The following is an 18,407-nucleotide window of genomic DNA, read 5'->3' on the forward strand; positions in this document are numbered from 1 at the left end:
AAGCTGAAGTATCACTGTAACTCAGATATTCTGTTCAGTGTTAATTATGCTGTTCTTTTCTTTTTTTAATTTTGCGAACAACTCAGAAACGACATATACAAAGCCGGAAAACATGTATATTGGGGGATCTTCCTAAGCACAATTTACCATTTGAGCAGAAGCTGCAGGATCTGCCTTGGCTTATTTTGTGTGCCATCATTTTCCTGGGCAGGTGGAATTAAACTATAAAGGCAGAAAACTGATCACCCAAATTTGCTACTGTGTAAAACAGCATCACTTCAGACCTATACATTCTTAGATGTATACAGAGACATATAGCATTTCATACTCCTGTGAACACCTGTGATAATTTTTTTAAACAATAAGCATTGAATTTTCAAAAGTTAGGATATGATGGCCAAATATGCTTGAATAGTATAATTACATTTTGTAGTTGCTGTGGACAAAAAGCTTGTGATTAATCTTATATTGATGTAAATTTAATGCTCCGCATTTGCTGATCTCCACCATTGCTGCCTATGTAGATGGAGGGAACACCTGACAGTTTTATAGTGATGTGAGTAATGTCTTTAGAGAATATCCTGTTTTGTTGAAGTGAACTTCTCAATGTTTGATCTACTGTTCATGTGGGACTGTGATTATTATACTGTAAACATTCAAAAGACAAACAGTCATAGGAGAGAAGAAGAGAGACAAAACGTCATTCATTGTCCCATTCCTAGAACAATCACTCAAACTGACCCCATATGCCATTTATAAATGAATTTAACTTCATTCATTTTAACAGTTATGTCTCAGAGATCAAGAAATACTAAAATGAATTACTAATATAAAAATAAAATGACGTGTGCTGATTACTATAATTTACTTAAACTTTTATGGTTGATGTGTTTATTTTGTGTTAAACATTTTTGACATGTTCTACATCTCTAACAAAACTCTACATTTTTACATAATACAACTACAAGTGACAGGTCTCAAGACACAAATCTGACCTTATATGAACTAAACATTAATAAATGTGTTTAAATGAATATTTGAGAGCATTTTCTCCTCAATTCAATCCAGCAAAATTGTTTTGATTCTCACATATTCATACATTTAATGTGTCATATATCAGCTTAGAACATCAGAAACTAAATATAGTGAGATGGACAAATTGGCACTTTTTCAATTATTCACACTTAAAAATGGAATGTTGCCTTTAGCACCACAGTAAACTCAGTACTTCTTCTATTAAGTGGAAAGATTTGACTTCCATTCAGAAGATTCATATGGCTAGATTTATAAAATATGGAGTAAACAGTTTTGTTCCCCACATTGTTGAAACATGAAAGAAGCTTCCAAATGTCCTACACCTTAATTTAACCTAAATATAACCTCAACACATCAAATTAAAATAAAAAACATGCTGGATATCACAGTACGCAAACCTAAACAGTGATGATTGCTGCCCAACTGTTAGATCATTATCATAGAGGATAAACCTCTCAGATGTGTCTGTAAACATACAGTAGTACCCTTTCAATCCTCTGATCAGATTGCACACTGACCTATATGGAGGGCTATGTTAAGAAGCTCAGGTTTCAGCTTCTAAGTTATTAATTTCAGCTGAGCCATGTCTGCCACCAAGTCACAGATTCGTGTAAAGAGTAGCTCTGCATGCTTTCTGGGCTTGATCTTCTATGCTGGCTGTCAATCGCAGGACCTTGACATTTGTACAGTAACTAGCAAGATAGATTGATTGTCTTGGTCCAGATTTGAATTAGACACAGTTTCCTTGAGATGATCAGTACAGAGCTAACTTTATATAGCTGGTGCCCATCTGCATCATCTGTGTGATTCAACAAACTTATTTTGTAACATTTAATTTCATTTTGTAACGTCCTTTCGAGAGTTTCCATGCATTGGATTGCATTCCTGACAAGTCTATAATTTTGTTAAGTTTAGCTTCCTACTGTACCATGGACAATTCATTTACACTCATGTCCATTTGCTATTATCTATTTATATTCTGAGTTTCAGTAATACATTTGTCTGCACATTTTAAACTCAGTTCAAACCTAAAATATTAGCAGTCGATCAACATACATATAACACCATTTCCTTTTACATCATGAATGCATCATGAATAACAATCTTGTGTGTGTGTGTGTGTGTGTGTGTGTGTGTGTGTGTGTGTGTGTGTGTGTGTGTGTGTGTGTGTGTGTGTGTGTGTGTGTGTGTGTGTGTAAAAAATTTTTGCTAATTGACTTTATATATAATTTCATCTAAAATTGTTGATCTTGGCTTAACTGTAGATTAATGTCATGGGCAGTAATTTGATGATTAGGAAATGTTTGTTTTAAGCATGTAATTCAACAAATCAAATCAAATGAAATAAATATTCTAAAACAAACAAAATAATAATTTGAAATCCATTGATGTGAGTGCTACAGGTATTGTCATACATTTTAAGTTGGATAAATATTTTAGTTCCCAAGAACATTTTTGTATTCAATGACTCCAAGATCTAAGGTTTCAGTGATGTAACTACAGCAAAATACAAAACAAACAAACAAACAAACAAACAAAAAAAACAATGAGCAACCAATTGTTTGTTTAGTTAGGGATCTCCAAAGGTAAAACTTTATGTTAAATCCAGACCCTTAACTGCCTTCTCATAAGGCGGGGTAAATCTTTGAGAAAAAAGTTCATATCTAAGTTGAAGAGAGTGAAAATACTGTTGTGAACCAGAAAAGTGAATAGTAAACAATATACATCCAGACATAAAGATGCCCCAATTCCAGATTTCAACAAACAACAAATTGTCACTAGAGATTTTTTCTCTCTCACATACAGTAATGAGTTGCAAGTGTACAAAATATTGAAGTTCATGCTGACAAGGCTTGCATCAAATTACACGGAGGTAAGAGAAATATGAAGCATCTAAAATTATTGTGTATGTGTGTTTGGTAACCTGTAGAGAAAATACAGCACCTATTTGTCAAAGACCAGGAAAACAATTGACAAAACCAGATACTGATTGTCACCATGACTACAGTAGGCCACAAGATGTGCTGCTATATGTCTGTTGGGCAGTACAGGGCAGAGAATATCTTGACAAAGTAGATATAATAAGGCATTGCTATCTTGACAGTTAATCAGATTTTTTGCTATATGACATTGGTTACTGCACTGACTACTACTACTAATAATAATCTCCCTTTTGCCACCTGGGATTCAATCTTCAAAGATCCATAAACTATGGGCTTTGAGTACAAGACAAAAACCATGACAATGGACCATACTGTGGCATACACAACAACACAAGACCAATTCAACATCAAACACTTGACAGACCGACACTGAAACTTGGGATTTATGTAATTGTGATAATCAGAATTAGGCACGAGTTCAAGTGATTAGGACGTCATGAGTTGATACTGATAGGAAATGTTGTCATGGCACGCGGCATGTTTCCCCTGTGCTTTCCTCTGTGTACTCGTCCAAAGACATGAATTGTAGGCTGATTGACGTCTCTAACCTGTCCAAGGTGTGTGAATGTTTGTGAAAATGTGTGTGATTGACCTCTGCAATGGGATGGCACTCCATCCCATCCATCCACCACCTTGTGTTGGTGCCCAAGTGCCTCGGGAAAGGCACTAGGTTACCTGTGACCCTGCATAGAAAAAGCAGCAGAGAAAATGTGTGGATGGATGGAAGTGGCTGCCAGAAGAGCCACCTCATGCCCATTTCTACATTATGAGTTAAATGTTTAATTATTTAAAGGTAAACTAGATGGCTTTGTTGAAAGTGGCTGTCGTCAAAGATAAGATCTTTTATTTTAGGACACATCTGTTATATTGTTGTGTACTTTTGACTAACAGCACCTTGATTAGATTTATATCTACATCTAGATCTCAGCCATTTGACCTAAGATGGGAGGAGAAGGATTACACCATGCGCACAAACACAGTGTACATGCACTGCCTTACAGGACTGCACTTGCTCTTACTTAATCCTTGTCATATGTGACATTTTTGGAAGGAATTATTCTTTTCGAACTCGTTTAAAGTATTTTAGGTGAGTGTCCAGGCAAATATTTATTTCACAAAAGGATATCAAGAATGCAAAAAGTTCCCTCATCTGTTCGACTATTACGGGAGTAAGAACAAGTAAGTGTTTTGTTCATGATTCAAAAGGTTTTGCTTAGCATGAAATGACAAAATTGTTTGATTACCAGAGGAATGAGTAGAATTATCATCGTTTGAGACGAGAAAAGTGAAATATATTTTCTGACCACAATTTCATCACTCGGGCCATTTATAAAATTCAAAGTTTAAAAAGATCTATATAGTGATTCAAAATTTAATTAATTTTCCAAACATATACATGAGTGTCTTTTATACTATACCAAAAAGGAGGTACTGACCTCTATGAGTGAACATGGTGCTCATCTATACTATACTAACTAAGAGTGTTATACAGATCTATACAGTTTATTTTGTACCATGAACTCAGTGTATAACCTAAATTTGACCTAACATTCTCTTCTACTGCAATTATTTACTCAACAGTGCATTTGTTTCTGCTGGAGGTAAGTGTTTTAATCATGCTTAAACACTTGAACTGTGTGAGTAAAATATTTACTAATTTAGACACAATTAAAAGCAAAATACCAAATGTTTAGAATATTGTAATCTAAGCTTGCACTCATCTGACACAGGCTGCTATCTTCTAGACAGAGGGATATTGATAGCATAAGACAGTGCAGATGATCACACCTAGCAAAATTCCTTCAAACAAAATGTTTAATTTTTAAAAATGTAATACATTATAGTTGATAGGTGTCATAGATGCTATGCAGGTTTTTGACTGCAGGTTACAGTGCTATTATATTGTGATATTAACAAAATGTATTTTTATGTATACTATGTACTACGGTATGAAGTTAATGTTTTTATAAATTTGTTATATTTCTCAGAATTTAAAAATGTCCACAGGATTTTAAGTTAATGTCCACAGGATCAGTTAATTTCTTTAATTCAGTCAAAAATTGTATTGTTGAAAAAGGAAAGTGGTTGAAGAACATTAAAAAAAAATGAAATCAAATTCAAATTCAGGCAGTACTTTTTTTTGTTTTTTTTTTGTTTGTTTTTTTTACAAAAGTCACCCACCTTTGTTTGTAATAAAAGTAAGATGTTACATTTTTATTTAAAATATATACAAAATGATACATAATTTCATGTGATTATACCTGTACTGTAAATGTGCAATGTTAAGCCCATGCAAACACTCTAAAATTGTATTTATACAAATTAAAAGGTATACACCATGGCAATAACAGCCTGTTTTTATATCTCTACACAGATCCAAATGGCAGATGTGAGAGTATTTACATTTTTCATGCTTTTGTTTGGCTTACAAGTATCACTCATCTTACCATTTCAAGCTGAACAAGCCTGTCTGATATCTGCTGACTATCGCACTGCAGACTGCCGAGGCCAGCGACTGGATAAAGTGCCTGTGGGAGAACTACCTTCTTCCATTGAGATCGTAGATCTATCTTATAACTTTCTACAGTTTATCAGAAAGGATGATTTCATTGAACTGCCTCTCCTCAGAGTCCTCTGGCTTCAGTTTAACAATATATCATTGATTGAGGATGAGGCTTTTCTCAAAAACCTACTACTGGAAGAAGTAAATCTGTTCAATAATTCACTGACTACTATTCCATCAATAGCCATTGCACCACTCAGCAAGCTGAGAATTTTAGAGCTTGCAAATAATCTCTACACTGAGTCAACACTGGATCATGTGTTTTTGAATTTCAATAATTTAAAACTGTTGTCTTTGGGTGGTCCTGTACTCAGCCTTTTGAGAAATGGGGATCTTGATGTGTTATCGAATATATCTCTGGAGAGGATTGCTATTAAAACTGCTTCTAGCTTGGACATTTATGATCCAGGATATCTCAAGAACATCCAGACCGCAAACTTGTGGATGAATATAGCCGTAGATAACAGGACACAGGCTCTTCCTCTAATGCTAAAAGACCTTGAAAACAAAACATTTGAAGCCATTCGTTTCCGTAATCTCTTTGAGTTTGAGTACTATACTGACACAGAGGATCTTTTCTATGGATTAAGGTTTATAAACTCCAAGCAGCTGACCTTTCACCATGGGAAATTCAGTGAGGACCTGCTTAGAATGGTTCTTGTGAATTTAGAAAAAAGTAATATTAAAACACTAGGACTGTTCTTCATTGACTTTGCCCGGTCACAAACATTAGTGAGTAGTGAGGAGGGATCCAGTATGACAAACCTAACACTGGATACGTTGGTTTTGTCGTAAGTATCTCAGTTTATATGAACAAGGACATCTACTACTTCTTAATATCCCAAGATCATATAAAATTTCCAGAATGAACAGTTCCCCTGATTGATATTTTTGATTTTACAGGGATATCAGCAACCCAGGCATCCTACGCTTTGACTGGACTTTTACATGGTTGAACAACATCCGTCACCTGCGCATAAACAACGTGAATTTTAACATTGTACCCTGTGATGCATGGGAGGAGATGAGAGGGGTTGAAATACTTGATTTATCCAAAAACCAACTTAAGGACTATTTCCTTTTTAACCAGCAATGTGACTACACAGATGTAATGTCAGCACTTCACACTTTTAATCTCAGCAATAACAAACTGACCAGCCTTAGCTCCTTTGCATCTCTTGCTGGGAACTTCAGAAACCTAAAGGTCATTGATATCAGTTACAATCAGTTTGGATTTAAAGAAAACAGCCCCTGCTCTTGGATACAGGACATAACCACAGTCATCGCTAACCACAACAGTATGGTTATTGACAGTTTCGAATGTCTCCCAACTACTGTATTGTACCTTGATCTCTCCTACTGTAATTTGGACCAGATAGATGTGAACTACTTCAGGAAAGCCATTTATCTGAAGGAGGTTATCCTCAGTGGTAACAAAATTAAATTTATTCCATTTGATTGGAAGAGCCAGAATTTAATGTCATTGAGTTTGGACGGGAACTCTTTTGGGGTTATTAGCATGAGGTCTTTCAAAGGACTGCCTAAACTGGAGAAACTCAGAGCGGGTAACAATCCATACCACTGTACCTGTGAGCTCCATGCTTTCATACAGGAAACTGCAGTCAAGGGAAAAGTCAACATCACAGACTGGCCAGAAAGCTACAAGTGTTACCACCCTCAAGACCTGGTCAATACAATGGTATCTCATTATCTCCCTGGTCAGATAGTGTGCGATATCAAGCTGGTCATCATAATCTCTGTAGTCTCAACAGCAGGAGCTGTGCTAGCACTCATGCTAATATGTTATTTATTTGATGTTCCATGGTATGCTAAAGCTACATGCAAAATTCTCATGTCCAAGTATAGGTCTCATAAGGAGGGACTAGCAGATTCTTTGGACTATACATTTCATGCCTTCATTTCCTACAGCCACTCAGATGCAGACTGGGTAAGGGAAGAGCTGTTACCATGTCTGGAGAACTCCAAGCCCCCTTACCGTCTTTGCATCCATGAAAGAGACTTTATGCCAGGAAAATGGATCATTGATAACATAATTGAGAACATTGAAAACAGTCGGAAGGTATGTAAAAATAAATTCAAGTACACAGAGGAGTGAATACAAAATAGTCCAAATAATGTAATGCCATACAAAATGTAAAATAATAGATACTATATCTCATTTTTAATTTACTTATTTGTGTTATATAGACATTTATGAACTTATATAGACATGAAATAGAATGGTTGTCTAAACTGTAAGACTTTCATCCCTGTCAAATTGACAGGTTACATGCATGAGTAGACTTTCAACCATTTTGTGAAATTTTCTAACCTCCTGTTTCATTTTCAAGGTTATCTTTGTCATCTCACAGCACTTTGTGAACAGCGAGTGGTGCAACTACGAGCTCTACTTTGCCCAGCAGCGAGCCATGGGCAAGAACTTCAGTGATGTCATACTAGTGGTAAAGGAACCCATCGATCCAAACTCTCTGCCCAGCAAGTACTGTAAACTCAAAAAGATGCTGAGCAACAAAACCTATTTAGAGTGGCCTACACAACCCAAACATCAAGCCTTCTTCTGGGCACAGCTAAGGAGTGTCATGGGAAAACCTATTGTCTCACAGCAGTTCTCAGCCTCCATGCGGAAACGTTCCATAAGATTGAACACTCTGTCTGTGATTGAGCTGGCCCAGGAGAATCAGGGGTCTGCAGATTCTGGGCCAAAGATAGATAAGGCATCAGAGATTAAACTTCAGATTGTAGGAAAGAGCGAAGGTCTTTAAGAAAAATATCAGATCAAGAATAATGAACATTGTGTGATGGTGAATAAGTTTTTGGGCTAAGTGCATGTCACGGTGATCTTGAAAGTCTTTACTATTTGTGCTTTTCTACTGGATGTTGTGGCACTGCTCAGTGCAGAAAACTAACCATGATCCCGCATGATTCATTTTTCCACTGCCAAGCAAGCTATGCTGCATCTAACAACCCGTGCTGAATTTGTTTACTGTTCTTGCCCACATACAGTGCAGGCCAAGTTGATATATATACAGAGAGATGTCAATTTAAAAGGAAAAAAAACAACACAAACAACTAGTCATCAGATCAGGTTCAGTGTTCCTTGGCACAGATTCTATAAGTCTCTAGAACTGTACCGGAGGGATGATCAGCATTTCTGCAAAGGATATGAATTAAATTGTTTTTTCTTTCATTTGTCAACCATCCTTTAAATAGTGCCTACCACTGAATGGTCAAACACAAGCTTCATTGACTTATCCTGATAAATGTCTCTAGTTAAATCACTGTTCTTCTAGCACAGAATTTTCTAATAGTGTTTGTCAAAGTTACTTCTCTTTTAAAATACATTTTAAGTAACAGATTTATGTAAAAATTGATGTGTCTTTTTTGTCATGAATCAATTTTTTAATATTTTACATTTCTTACTTGAGATCCAAGTAAAACAGAATATAATTGAACCCCATCTTGTGCTCTGCATAGTATGTTCTATCAGGAATCATTAATGAGATTCAACCACAAAAAAATACACTGAACAGTTTATTAGGAACATTATACAAATATTATTAGGAACATTATACAAATATTGGGTAGTGTTTTCTTTTGCTCTCAAATCAGCTTCAATACTTTGTGAAATAGATTCCATAAGATATTGGAAAAATTCCTTGATGAAACCAGTTTGAGAAGACTTTTACTTTGTGGCATGGTGCATTATCATGCGGAAAGTTGCTATTAGAAAATGGGGAAATTGTGTCCAGGAATGGATGCACATCAGCAGCAGGTATTATGGTAGGCATGGTATTAATTGGTCCTCTGCAGCAAGCAACTTTCTGTTCTTGGCTGTCAAAAGTGGAACCTTAGGTAGTCTACTGCTGCTGTAGTCCGTCTGCCTCAAGGTTTGATGTGTTGTACATTCTGAGATGCTTTTTTGCTCACCACAGTTGTACAGACTGGTTATTTGACCTACTGTACCATGTCTTTTTGTCAGCTTGAACCGGTCTGGCCATGCTCCTCTGACATCTCTCAATAAGGTGTTTGAGATTGTTGTGTCTGAAAATCCCAGGCAGTCAGCAGTTTTAAATACTCAAACCAGCCCATCAGGCTCCAACAAGTATGTACTAGTCAAAAGTCTTGTATATTGTCAACAATACCTGAAGCTGCTGGCATGTATTTGCATGATTTTATGCACTACACTGCTTCCACATGATTGTATGATTAAATAATTGCATGAAAGAGTAAATGTACAGGTGTGCATAATAAAGTAGTCAAAGTGAACATGTTCCTTGTGTTTAATAATGTTTGCACTCAAATTTCTCTGTATTTTCATTATGGATTAAAGTATTGACACATTTGGCTGCATTTTGATGCGGGCAAAGCCACTGAATGATTGCTTGCTTCTTTGTAGCTTTTTTGAATATCAAGTACTTTCATTTGTGTGGACACAATCATCGCCAGGATATAGATAAGCAGAGCCCTTCAGTGAAAATGCACTTATATGTCTACTGTAGTAAAATAATATTTTGTGTTATTGGTATTTTACAAGACCTATTGAATTTATAATGACTTAAAACCTAGTATAATGATTAGCAGCTTTGAGAAAGATTTGTTAATTTTCTTAATTCTGTCATACTGTCCTTATCCTAAACTGGCTACACATTAATTCAGACTTAGTTTCATTATCATTATGAATAGAATAGTTTATATGCTCTAGATTTAATAAGTACTTGCATAATCTGATATTAACAGGGTTTGGAGTGACTCACACCTCACCCATTAAGACAGAGATTAAAAAATGAATGAGAAAACCATCCCACATCTAGACAATCAAAACCCCCGAGGCACGAGAGAGAACATGCAAACTCCGCACACACAAGGCGGAGGCGGGAATCGAACCCCGACCCTGGAGGTAATTTTGTATTCTATTAATCTTTATATTATTCTTTATATTAACCTTTTGTTCTATGTTTATGTTCTGTAAATCTGCTTTGAGACAATGTCAATTGTAAAAAACAAAACAAAAAAAAAACGCTATACAAATAAACTTGAATTGAATTGACTCTAAAATACATAAATTGATGTGCAAAATGAATTAGTGTCCATTACAAACATTACAATACATTACAAACCTACAAGTTATGAATAATCGGCAAGTAGCGGGCCATTTACAACATTCATATTTTACAAGAGCTGCATAAAATGTATTTAACCTAGTTCTGAGCTCTGCAATACCTCCATGACTCACTGGGTGGCCCCAGCCTACAGGTTGAAAGCCACTAGGTTACTGATGCTCAACACATAAAGTGGAATCACATACAGTACTGTGTAAAAACAAATACAAATAAATTAAATTATATATGTTAAGTAAAAATAAGTATTAGGTCGTTTATTCATTAACAAAATGACCTATGAAGCAGGGGCGGTTCTAGGCCTTTTTATAGGGTGGCTCCAGCCCCCCTGTCTGTGATCTCAGCCACCCTAAAACTAAAAGTATAATTTTTACTTTTATAAATAAACAGTAAAAATTACGTTAAAATGCAGGACATGTCGTCGATGGGAAAGAAAATTATTTATCAGTTTGATCCAAGAGCGATTGTTTTACTTTGCTTTTATGTACGTCATCAGCTGTCTGCTTTATTTGAACGGAGAAGCATAGTCATGCGCAACGTGCACGCGCAATCAGATCTGGAGGCATCTATATTATATAGATTCTATAACTTTGCGGAAAACCGCAAAGACAGCAACCAAAAGCAGTGAAATTTCACTATTCTTATTACCAGAGTTGACACAAACAGAAATATTAACTTTTGACACAAACAAAATATTAATGCAAACAATCCATTCAATACTAAATGAAAATAAAATTATTGATTTGGTCTTTGTCTTGTGAATATATATATTTTTTTATTATTAATGACTGCATTCATTGGACTCACTGTTCGTAGAGAATGTAAACATACAGTACATGAACTGATTTGATTCAAGACTGGCATCATTACATCATGAATAGAATTTTGGTGTCCACTTTTTCCATTTTAAATAATAAAAAATAATTTTGGCTTACTATGTAGTCATATAATATATAATATAAAATTCTTCTTGTTTTAAATTCTCACTGAGGGCTAAAACCCCTAAAGATGAAATCCTAGAACAGCCCCTGTTATGAAGTAAAAAACGTAAATGAACAGAAGAGAAATCCAAATCAAATTAATATTTGGTGTGACCTCTCTTTGCCTAGGTACACACTTGCACACAGTTTTTGAAGGAACTCTGCAGGTAGGTTGCTTCAAACATCTTGGAGAACTAACCTTCTCCTGCAGATGTAGGCTGCCTCAAATCCTTCTGTCTATTCAAGTAATCCCAGACAGACTTGATTTTGAAGTCAGAGCTTTGTGTTGAGCCAAACTATAACTTCCAGGATCCCATGTTCTTATCTACACTGAAGATAGTTCTTAATGATGCTGGCTGTTTGTTTTGGGTCATTGTCTTACTTCAGAATAAATTTGGGGCCAATCAGACACCTCCCTGATGGGATCACATGATGGATAAGTGTTTAATGTATTTTTAAGCATTATGGACACAATTAAGGCACTTATGACAAATCTACAACTCTAATTGTAGAAATGTATCCCCAAACTCCACCATGCTGAACTGTTGCCTGCAGACACTATTACTGTACCACTCTCCAGCCCTTTGATGAACAACCTGCCTCCTGCTACAGCCAATTTTCTTTTTGACTGATAAATAAAGAAAAATGACTGATAAACTCAGAATAGAAAGTGGTCATAGTGATTATTGGAGACTTGATGGACTTGTAGCTTGAAAGGTGAACTTGTAGCTTGAAAGCAATAACTATTTTCACAACCTTAATACAAATGGAGATTGGAGATGGGTTTGTAGCTGTTTCCAAAATCGGATCCAGCTCAGGTTTTTAAATAACATTGGGATCTATTGACTTATTTAGTTCCAACAGGACTGTGACAAAGGCAACTGAACAATTAATAAAAGAAGGAAACTGAAGCAGTCAGATAATTTTAAGGAGTGTTGGGGTAATATCTAACTGACAAAATGGTGAGTTGCATATCATGATTATCCCAATAACAGAGGATGAGTTAGAATAAAAGTTAGAATAAAACTAATAATAAAAATGTAGACTGAGCAATGTGTAGAAATAATTTTATTTAGAAAGAAGGTAGGAAAGGGTTTACATAACTCACCGTTTGCAGGAGGCTGGGTAAATTTATTTGTGGCTATGAGAAGTGTTAAGGTTTGCATTTGAAATTTCTATTAACAGAGAAGATGTAGAATGTAAATGTATATTTTATGCTACAGAGTCCAATTTGTCTGCAGAGCCACAGAGAATCAATGAATGTACATTCCTTGCATCCCCATCATCTTCTACATCAATCAATGTTCATCTTTACCATATCAAGATCAAAATCGACTGATCAAGGTTTACTTTACGGTTCACATGGGTTCAGGGTTAAAACTCAAATGTTTTGATGCCTGTATGTATAGAAATTTACGTTAGGACTATGTCTATATAATTTATATTTGAAATCATTCAAATCTGTTTTTACGATTATGTTCTTTAATGTGTTTATCGTGACTTCTTTATAATGTTGTTTTCCTTTTTTTATTTGGCGCATTAGAGGACGCCTATAAGGGGAGAGGAGGGGATGGGGTCTGACACGCTAATTAGAGCACGCAGATGAACCGCTGCCATTTAATGCGTGAGAAACAGAAGATCTGAATCTCCTCACATATCAGCTACAGCTTTCATTTTCTCGGTAAGCTAATTAATTTCTCCTTTCTCTTTAACTACCTGGAAAGACAACGACCAGAAATAATCTTTAGCCTAGAAAAAGTTAGCAAAGTTGGCTGGCCAATGTGAAATTATATGTAAGTATAAAAATAATACGCGAACAACGCTCAGAGAAAAGCGTGCTGCACTTTTTTTATTTATTTATTTATTTATTTATTTATTTATTTATAGGGTTTTTTTTGTTTGTTTTTTTACTTTGTTTGGAAATGGCGTCATTTATTTAAAACGATTAAGTAATTAGACCACAATTAGAGCACAGCTTCACTCTATACTACATGCACCGTTCTAAGTAAAAGATCTACAGTATACTAATTTTTTGCTATAATTTGCTTTACCATCTCAGTGAGAAAGAAGGAGCATATTTTATTTATTTATTTATTTATTTATTCATTCATTTATTCATTTATTTATTTTTTCTATAGAGTTCATGTTTATGGTTGCTGTATAACTAGTTTACACAATAATATTGTCTAGACATCTCTGTAGCCTAGAAAGATTCAAAGCAAAGATGATTCTTAAATTATATCATATTTGTTGTAGGTTATGGCATCCTGTGGATGGTTTTCCTATTCAAAACATAAATTGAATTGGGTATTGAAATGATTGGATTACCAGAGTTGTCATTTTATTTCTGCTACTTTTAATGTTTCCTAGAAGTAGTACATTTAAGAAAGTTTACTTAATTTTAGATGGTCATTCTCAACCTCTTAAACTGCAACAAAAGGACTAGTTAAATATTTGATGCATGCCAGTCCTCCTATTCCCTCAACATCATCAGTCTACTGGGGCCAAACAACTTGTTACTCTGAGACACCGGATATCTCCATAGAAGTGAGAAACTGGTCAGTGGATCGGAGTTGTAAAGGGGTCAGCAGGTGTTCATTATGGGTAGAAGAGGAGAGTGCGTAATAGTGGAACAAATATCCTATTCACAGTGGAATTGCATTATTCTTTAAAAGGAATTACAAATGTTTTTGCTTAGGGAGTTGATTACAAATGTGTCGGGTATTAATGTGCTTTCATTTATTTAAAATGATGACCTTGAGAAATCAGAACTAAGATATGTGATCAGGCCTTAATCCTTCATGTTTTCCACAGGGAATCTCTAGGAAAATGGTTTCTCAGTTAGAAAATGCAATGGACAGCCTTATCAAAGTGTTCCACACTTATTCTTCCAAAGAAGGGGACAAATACAAATTGAGTAAAGCTGAAATGAAAAGTCTTCTACAAGGAGAGCTAAATGACTTCTTAGCTGTGAGTTTTTATTTATTTATTTTATTCCATATTAAAATCTTGGTTGAAATTTGCTTGAAATATAAGTTTGAGACTCCTGCATTCTCATTCCAGGCAAGTAAAGATCCACTGGTTGTGGAGAAGATAATGTCTGATCTGGATGAGAACCGAGATGGGGAAGTGGACTTCCAGGAATTTGTAGTTCTGGTGGCAGCACTTACTGTGGCATGTAATGATTTCTTTGTTGAGTGTATGAAACGCTGATGCCTGTTCATGTCATCTGAACTACTTCGTCTGCTTTAATAAAAATGTGTTGCACTGAGCATATGATCATTCTTTTGTATACAACCATTTTTGTACTTATTTCTTTAAAACATTCATTGCTTTTCAAGGGACTGAATGTAAATCCCTCATATATCTTAATAAAAGCTGCTTGGACAGCTTTTTTTCCCACACCAAGAAAAAGTGCAACAAGAAACATGTTTTTGACTTTGGACAACCACCTTTTTTTACCCAGGTAGCCATTGTTTTAAAGTTGCTATCTGATTTAACAAATGCATGTCATTTGGAAGGGAAGTATAATTAATTATTTTTTGTTAACCTGTTCAGGACAAGCTGTTAGAATAATATTGCATCTAATAGCACCATAAATACAGTTTTTATGACTATGTTAAAAACGTTCAACAGTGGGTACTATGAAACCCATTATGCTAATGTGACCTCATAGTAATTGCACATTTTGCATATAACTGAGTGATTAGACACAGATTTAGCAAACCAGTACTGGCTAGGTACTTAAGGATATTGGAAGGTTGGGGGAGTCAATTTCCTGCACTGCCAAGATACCTTATGTTGGGCTCTTGAACAAGGCACAGAATTTTCCATTGCTGAGTCCAACGTTCATCTAAGTGGAACTAGACACTTTTTTTTTTTTTTTTTGTTCTGTAAACATTTGTATGAGGTTAATCTATATGGCCTCAACAACTAATTTTTTTGTGGGTATAGCTGAGATGAACATGAAACAAAATACCACAGGTTCCTTACCCTCCACGAAATTTTACATGAAGTGAACATTCAGGGAAGATTTTAAAACACCAGTTTCATGACTGCACTGATGCAGATTGTTAAAATATACAGTAAATACTTTACAAAAATAGTCTTCTTGTAGAAATTCAGTCAATGTTTGAATAGATTGCAAATCATTTACCAGATTAGGTACACCAAATATCAGTGACATTAACATCATTAAATGCATGAAGATTAAGGTTATGGAAGAACTCGTCAAAATCAATAAGTTGATTTAAGAATCTGTTTTGGGAAATGCTTTGTGAGAAGCCATGATTAGCAGATTCAAGTGTGTCACAAGTAAATGGATAAACGTGAGGTGAGTAGATGCAAGAATTCAATATGTGTAAATTGATTATATATTACACCTTCATGAGTTCCCAATGGTGTATATTCATGTTCTGGTTTTCCAATAACAATGATGAAGGCATGAAAAAAATCTGCTTGAGTTGGTAATAGCTCCACCTTCTGGAGAATCTTCAGTTAGCTCAATATGTGTGAAAGAGAAAATGGGGTGATCTGATGGTGTAAGTGAGGTCAGGTACAAAGCCAGGTCTATGTTGTGCCTCACATCTAAAAGAAGCCCTTACATGGGGTAGCAGTTCTATGTTTACATTGAATATGATTTTGGAAAGCCTCCAATCCATTTTCAGCATTGTGCATGCTATTTAGCACAGCAATAATTTTTTTGAGCCTTTTACAATTTATTACTATTTATAATAGTTTCTGATATCTGAGCATGTTCTAGGATTCAATCTTCACTCTAGCCATGGTCTACTTATACAATTTAGCATAAATATTTAGCATAGAGGATTGTAGCCCTTCTAATTTTTTAATTATTCCTGGCAGTAGGAGGAGCTTTGTCCTATAAGGAGCCAAGGCAGAGGTACACTGTAAGCTGCTGCCATTTAATGCATGAGATGCTAGAAAGAAGAGACAGTGAATCTCCTCAGGTGTCAACTGCGGCTTTCCCTTTCTCGGTAAGATAACAAATTTCTCAATTTGTTAGTGTAACTCAATAGACCAGATAACACTCAGAGATGTAAGGTAACCAGTTTGTAATGGATTAGAATCATAGAAAAAAGTAGTTAGTGGCAATTTATTTGCAAATAAATTTGCATAGCATTCAGTATAAGGATTTGCCATTGTCTTACTAGCATTTTTTAAATACAAACTACAGTAAACTGCACAATAATGCTGATTGTCCATTGCTTAAAAATAATGTGGTCTAGACAGCAAAATTCACAACTGAGACATTTTTCTAAATAAATTTAGTGTGGCTTAAATAATAAAAATAATGAAATAATTAAAACATTATTAATGTTAAAAATGTTAAAGTTAAGTTAAATAATTATGTTTTGATGGTTTTACTAATAAAAACACCATTACTAATAAATGTTAAGATCCATGTATAGATGTTAATGGGGAAAGCTTTAACTTATATTGTTTGTTTAAATTAGGCTATACCAACTTCTTTTGTCTTTATTTGATTTCTGGCTGTTCACTTACACATGAGGCTGGCTGATCACTTACACATGAGCACAATTTGTTCATAAAATTTTTTATGAACTTTTTTCTTTGTTAATCTTAAACTTTTAAACTATATACAGAAAAAATACATTACTGATTCATATCTGCACTGAACATCAGTTATTTGGACTAGACATTTGACTTGAATTTGAAAATACTGTGCTAGTTAAACATGTTTTATGTTTTGTATTTTGATACTTGAATGATCCATGAATTTAATAAAGCAATTTTAGGCTCACTTTCAAAGAAAAGCTGTTCCATTTGTAAAGCAGCCTAATATGGTTGTCTCTTTTTTTATATTTAATGAACAAATGCAAAACTAAGCATGATTTTGCTTTTCGGGTTTATTTATTTATTTGTTTGCTTATTTTGGGGGTTTTCTTTTTGGTTATAGGTGACAAAAAAAAAAAAAAAACCCTGTTCCTTGTCCTAAAGCATCACATACAACTGCATGGTGCATTGATTTGGCTACAGAATTTCAGTAGCCAAATCCCTTTAACCTTTATGTTTTATACAGATCTTGACAGTAGAAAACATGGCATCTCAGTTGGAAAATGCAATGGAGACCCTTATCAAAGTGTTCCACGCATATTCGTCCAAGGAAGGGGACAAATACAAACTGAGTAAAGCTGAGCTGAAGAGTCTTCTCCAAGGAGAACTAAGTGTTTTCTTGGCTGTGAGTTCATTTCCCAAAGAATTTAATTACACTGAAACATATTAACCAAATAGTTTCGGCTATTTGTGAACCAAATGTTTCATCCTTTTGATAAATCCTTTTCAAATTGTTTCTTAATATTTAAATCCCATTTAAATCTAGATTGTCTCTGATTCCAAGTTTACTTTCTTTCTAGGCAAGCAAAGATCCACTGGTTGTGGAGAAGATAATAAATGATCTTGATCAGAACCGAGATGGAGAGGTGGACTTCCACGAATTTGTAATTCTGGTGGCGGCACTTACTGTGGCATGCAATGATTTCTTTGTTGAGTGTATGAAAAACTGATGCCTGATCAGGTCATCTGGACTCTCTCTCCTGCACAGAAACATATGTGATGTATCATACTTGAGTGTTCTTTACTTATAAAAAAATTAATATGTAATTGACTTCTTGTACATTTTTTCAGCTTTAGGCTTAATAATCTTCCGTTTCTGCATTTAAAAGCTTTGTTTCACAACCCTAGTAACATATACTTGACTGTGTTGCCC

The 18,407-nt window shown here is 35.0% G+C and overlaps 3 protein-coding genes across 5 annotated transcripts; all 3 read left to right on the forward strand.

Moving 5' to 3' along the window:
• The first annotated feature begins 238 nt into the window (after positions 1-238).
• tlr18 (toll-like receptor 18) lies at positions 239-8,609 on the forward strand. 2 transcript variants are annotated; one of them, XM_027149870.2, is made up of 4 exons: positions 239-4,157; positions 5,353-6,332; positions 6,445-7,621; positions 7,893-8,609. In XM_027149870.2, exons 2-4 carry the CDS (start codon positions 5,359-5,361, stop codon positions 8,322-8,324), a joined length of 2,583 nt encoding a protein of 860 aa, XP_027005671.1. In that variant the 5' UTR covers positions 239-4,157; positions 5,353-5,358; the 3' UTR covers positions 8,325-8,609. The 2 variants fall into 2 exon arrangements, with proteins under 2 accessions (XP_027005671.1, XP_027005669.1); XM_027149868.2 differs by lacking the exon at positions 239-4,157 and having other exon boundaries at positions 5,197-6,332.
• A 4,590-nt stretch (positions 8,610-13,199) lies between these two features.
• Positions 13,200-14,931, forward strand: LOC113644647 (protein S100-A1). Of its 2 annotated transcripts, none has more exons than XM_027149676.2 (3): positions 13,200-13,340; positions 14,474-14,629; positions 14,723-14,931. In XM_027149676.2, the coding sequence occupies exons 2-3, from the start codon at positions 14,489-14,491 to the stop codon at positions 14,870-14,872; spliced, it is 291 nt and encodes a 96-aa protein (XP_027005477.1). In that variant the 5' UTR covers positions 13,200-13,340; positions 14,474-14,488; the 3' UTR covers positions 14,873-14,931. The 2 variants fall into 2 exon arrangements, with proteins under 2 accessions (XP_027005477.1, XP_027005478.1); XM_027149677.2 differs by having other exon boundaries at positions 13,311-13,452.
• Positions 14,932-16,229: 1,298 nt separating this feature from the next.
• LOC113644497 (protein S100-A1-like) lies at positions 16,230-18,301 on the forward strand. Its single transcript, XM_027149406.2, has 4 exons — positions 16,230-16,268; positions 16,523-16,653; positions 17,721-17,879; positions 18,055-18,301. The coding sequence occupies exons 2-4, from the start codon at positions 16,585-16,587 to the stop codon at positions 18,202-18,204; spliced, it is 378 nt and encodes a 125-aa protein (XP_027005207.1). The 5' UTR covers positions 16,230-16,268; positions 16,523-16,584; the 3' UTR covers positions 18,205-18,301.
• The last annotated feature ends 106 nt before the right edge of the window (positions 18,302-18,407 follow it).

This window comes from Tachysurus fulvidraco, chromosome 3 (genome assembly GCF_022655615.1).
Source record: "Tachysurus fulvidraco isolate hzauxx_2018 chromosome 3, HZAU_PFXX_2.0, whole genome shotgun sequence".
Taxonomy (NCBI): Eukaryota; Metazoa; Chordata; class Actinopteri; order Siluriformes; family Bagridae; genus Tachysurus; species Tachysurus fulvidraco.